The sequence below is a fragment of the Nicotiana attenuata genome, chromosome 7 (genome assembly GCF_001879085.1).
Source record: "Nicotiana attenuata strain UT chromosome 7, NIATTr2, whole genome shotgun sequence".
NCBI classification, from domain to species: Eukaryota; Viridiplantae; Streptophyta; class Magnoliopsida; order Solanales; family Solanaceae; genus Nicotiana; species Nicotiana attenuata.
In genome coordinates, this window is record NC_031995.1 from 44751599 (window position 1) to 44756476 (window position 4878).

Here is a 4878-nt window from a genome sequence, read left to right on the forward strand (position 1 = left end):
ATTTTAACCAAATAATTTAAAATTTTTATTAATAATGCATGATTATTAAATATTACATATATTATTTATAGATTTTGGTGCCCTAAATTTTTTGAGGACGCCATTGCCTAGTGGCCTTAGGCTCCGGCCTGGGCGAGAGACCCACTTCTTCGAACTTTAAGACAGTAACTTCATGAAACTGCCCTGAAATTCAGATCTAGAAATTCAAGAATTTGATAAAAGTTGCACTTTCATGCTAGAATACAAGATTCAAACGGTTAAGCGGTTTTTAACAAAGATGAATCCAAAATTTCCAATTTAACTGAGGACCTTTTGATTTAGAGCGTCAGGCTCCTCTTCTAGAGTTGGAGACTTCTTGATTCTAAAGCAAATACAGAAAGCATAAATCGAAAATAACAATTACAATTTAGTTTTTTTCTTTGTGTAGCATATTTATAAGCTCCAGCAACATGTCAAAGATGAGTTCCAATACTCCGTTTGGGTTCTCTGATGAAGTAGTGGAATTCAGTTTCTCCCCTTCTTGATGTTGATAATATATAGCCTTTTTGGCCGTATTTTTTTGTGGGTTTTGACACAGTTACCCACAAAAACAAAACTATTTATCCTTGTCTACCCATTTGTTTTCCTACCCATAAACTAATTACATTTCCTATCCATAGTAGGTTTTGTGGAGAATTTTTTCTTTATTCTCCAATTCTTTTTTATTTCTATGCTTCTTTTCTTTTCTTTTTTCTTTTCTCCTTTTTTTTCTCGTTTTTTTTCCTTTTTCCTTTTCTAATTTCATTTAACTTCCTTTTTTTATATTCTTTTTCTCTTCATAATCTAATTTCATTTACTGTTTTCACTATTTTCTATTATTCTTTTTTTTTTAATATTATTACTAAAGAAAAATCAAATTGTGTACCAATTAAATGTAGCTAATACAACCAAAATAATACTAACTAACATATGATACCAGTATAGTATATAGCTATACCAACAGGGTATACAATTTTACGCAAAGAGTTAAAAAAAATTTAGTTCAATCATTAAAATGAAATAATAGCAGTTGTCAATAAAAATTTAAAAAATTCTAAAAAGGATCTAATTGTAAGAGTATATCGTTACATCATATAGCATACTATAATTTTTTATTTTTTTGCATTTCTCAATTTGCCCCTCACGCTGGGTAAAAGCTTAAAACAAATTAAAAGGGAAAAAGCAAGTGAATTTACGGGTAATAAGTATACTATTATAGTATATTGTATACTATTACAGCATATTGCTACAGTATCTTGCATATTATCACAGTATACCATAGCAATATATTATATACTATAATAGTATACTGTTGCAGTATAACTATATATTCCTATAGTATATTAGTATACTGTAGCGGTATACTGTTTTGTAAACTATAATAGTATAGTGTTGCAGTATAGCTATATACTCCTACAACATATTGTATACCGTAGCGGTATATTGTAGCTGTGTTCTTCTTCGATTTCAACTGAAAATTTCGATCTCAATCACCTCAAATCAGCTCCAAACGCTATCAAAATTCAGTATGAACTTTCAGAAGGTACTATAAGCAATATTTAACAGCACCCACTTTGAATCAAACAAGAAATCTTCAAAAATAAAATTGAGCTTCAAGCACAACAATGGTGGATATTCAAATACACAAAAATCTAGATCTAGGAAACTAGAAAAACTCAAACTTTCTCTTCTAGCTAAGGATTCTTTCACCCCCTTTCTCCATTTCCTGCTCGCAACGTTCGTACTACAAACAAGTAGCCAAAAAATGACAAAATAAATACAACACAAAACAGAAACAAAGGTATAGATTCGGAAGAAAAAGTAGAGGAAAAAGAATTAAGTAAATTAACTGAGCCAAATCCTTAAAACAAGTAAGCAGAGAGAAAATCGCAGAAATAACAAAGGGCTTCAAAATTTACACACACACAGAGAAAAATTCAAGAAGAAGAAAGAAGGAGCGAAGTTATGTAAGTTGTGGAACAGAAAAATAATAAAAATCTAACAAGTAGGAGAGAAAGAAGAAGATGAAAATAAAGTCTGTTATCTTTTCGTCATGTCATTCACACTTTGAATCAAATGGGAAGGCAAATAGTTGTGGGCCGGGTAAATAGTCTTGATTGCATAGGTAGGAAAAGTAAATAGTTTGGGTTTGAGTATTTAAGGGTAAATAGTTTGGGCTTAATGGGTATAAAGTGAGATTTTCTCTTTTTCTTGGGCCAAAAGTCTTTTTCTTTTGCGCGGCCAAAAGTACTTTTTATTTGAGAGAAATTCAAAAATAGTCAGATTTACAAGTGGTCATTCAAAAATAGCCACAGTTTCTAAAGTCATCCAAATTTAGCCACTTTTCATGTAAAGATAAATCTGAACGAAAACACTGTTTAAAATCCGGAAAATACTCCAGCATAATATACTGGAACTCCAATATATTATACTGGAGCTAGCAAAATATACCGGTCCAGCATAATATGCTGGAAGTTCATACACAGATGCACCGAACTCCTGTATATTATGTTGGATCGGTCTCTGTTGCAACAAAATAGTGGCTATTTTTCAACGACTTGGCAAATGCTGTCTATTTTTGAATGACCAGTCCGAAAACTGGCTAGCCCGTGCTATTTTAACTTTTTATTTATTTGAAGAATTAACCCAAATACCCGTTCACCCAACCGCTTAAACTAAAAATAGCCGGTAAAAGTATAATATATGAATAATTTATGTATTATACGTGTATAATTATGTATAATCAATGTGTATATTATGTATATGACTAGAAAAAATAAATAATGAATATGGCTGGCTATTTGTGCAAAGATCCCTTTTTATTCTAAAAGTTAAGGTATTTGACCAAGCTTTTTTTGGTAATTATATTTTTCTTTAATCACCAAAGAGTCATTACAAAATAGTAGAGTCATCCTCGACTCACTTACTCTTTACATATAGTCTAAGTCTAACCTATACTATGAGCAGTACATAAGAATATTATACAAGAGGCTGATTAGTTGCTACATTGTTTTTCAGAACATAAGCTGCTGCAATTTTGCCCTCATTCCTCCTTGAGCTCTAGCATTACATACACATGCCACTTCTCTTGCTACTTGTTCTGTAGTCCTGCTTATCTCTTCAAATATTCTACTATTTCTCTCCCTCCATATTCCATAGATATGTTCTGCATATACCATTTTCATTACTCTAGCTGCACATGACTTCCCCTTAGCTTGTGTTGTTATCCATGCCATCATCTGTGTATAAGTGTGATTGGGACTCACCTGGATTCGAAGCCATTGCATAAGTCTTCCCCGTACTGCTTTGGTAAAACTGCATTCACAAAACAAATGTGTGTGGGATTCATCTGCTTCATTGCATAAGCAGCACCTTGTACTTATTTGTATTCCCCAATTTGCAAGCCTATCTGCTGTCATTAATCTACCATGACATTGCATCCACATTGTAAATCTTGCCTTAGGTCTAGCTTCATTGTGAAACATTAAAGTTCTCCAAGTCACCTTGCTATGATTTCCCAGCATGCCTAGGTATATCTGCTTGATACTACTCTGATTGAGATAAGCTGTAGGCAGTTGCTGCATTATCTCTCTTGCCTCTATGATCTTCCTCACCATCCAACTGGCCTGTTGAGGTATGTCCATCTCCATTATTCTTTGGCCTTTTATGTAGTATGTGTGGATCCATTTTACCCACATTCTGTATTTGACCAAGCTTTAAAAAGAAAAAAGTGTTTTAAATAGAGACAGGAAAAAATAGCTTAAAGCAATTTTGAGAAAAATACACGGAACCTGTTTGGCCAAGCTTCAGGTGGCCAAATGCGCTTTTTCTATCAGAAAAAGTATGTTTTTTAAAAAAAATTGAGGTGTTTGGCCAAGACACAGAAGTGCTTTTGAGCAGCAGGAGAAGCAGTTTTTCTGCTTTTGGGAAGAAGCTACAAATTCTAACTTCTTCCAACAAGTAGAAGCAGAACCAGAAGCAGAAAATTAATTATTTCAAGACAAAATATTTTTACAATAAATTTATATTTTTTAAATTATCCCTCATTAATTTAGGCTTTTCTTTTTCTATTTATTTTCTACCATCCCTTCTTCTCATTTTTTACTTTAGTGCATTTTCATTCTCCTTCTCCTATCCTCCTTGGAATAATCTTTCTACTACAGATAAAATTCTTCTTTTTTTTTTTTATTCTATCGTCTTTTTTTTTTCTTTGTCTCTTATACCTCTTTGAAATAATTTACAAAGGCTAATCACCAGATTCAAACACTCTCTTCACAAGATATGATTTTTTTCTTTTGTAGTATACTAATATTATATGATCTCCGTAATTTTATTTCTATTTCTTTTTGGCGTGCATACGTATATTATAGTTGAAAGTATCCAATACTAGCTAGTTTCTTATTTCATAAGAATAGATAGTGCTTTCATATATATGTATTTAAATAACAATAAATAATTAATTAAATTGTCTTACAATAAATATTTGAAATTCATTTCTCTTTTTTTAAATAATACTGGTTGTAAACTGAACATTGATACTATCTTTTTTTGTAATTTGTTAATCAAAAGTACTTTTTGGAAAGATTGGTCAAACGCAATTTGCTTATCAAATATTGCAAAAAGCAATTCTTAAATGAATCGGTCAAACAAAAACTACTCTCCCTAAAAGTACTTTTTCAAAAAGCACTTTTGAACCAAAGTACTTCTCAAAATAAGCAGTTTTTGACAGCTTGGCGAAACGGGCTCTCATAAGTACTTTTTAACATCTTTATCAAACGCTAATCATTGCTCAAAAGTATTTTTAAATTGATTAGTCAAACAGAAACTGCTTCTCACCAAAAATTTAGAAACACTTTTCAA

The 4878-nt window shown here is 31.6% G+C and overlaps 1 protein-coding gene across 1 annotated transcript; it reads right to left on the reverse strand.

Annotated features, from left to right (window-relative positions):
* On the reverse strand, nt 3033-3668 carry LOC109230014. Its single transcript, XM_019395553.1, has one exon. It carries the CDS (start codon nt 3666-3668, stop codon nt 3033-3035), a length of 636 nt encoding a protein of 211 aa, XP_019251098.1.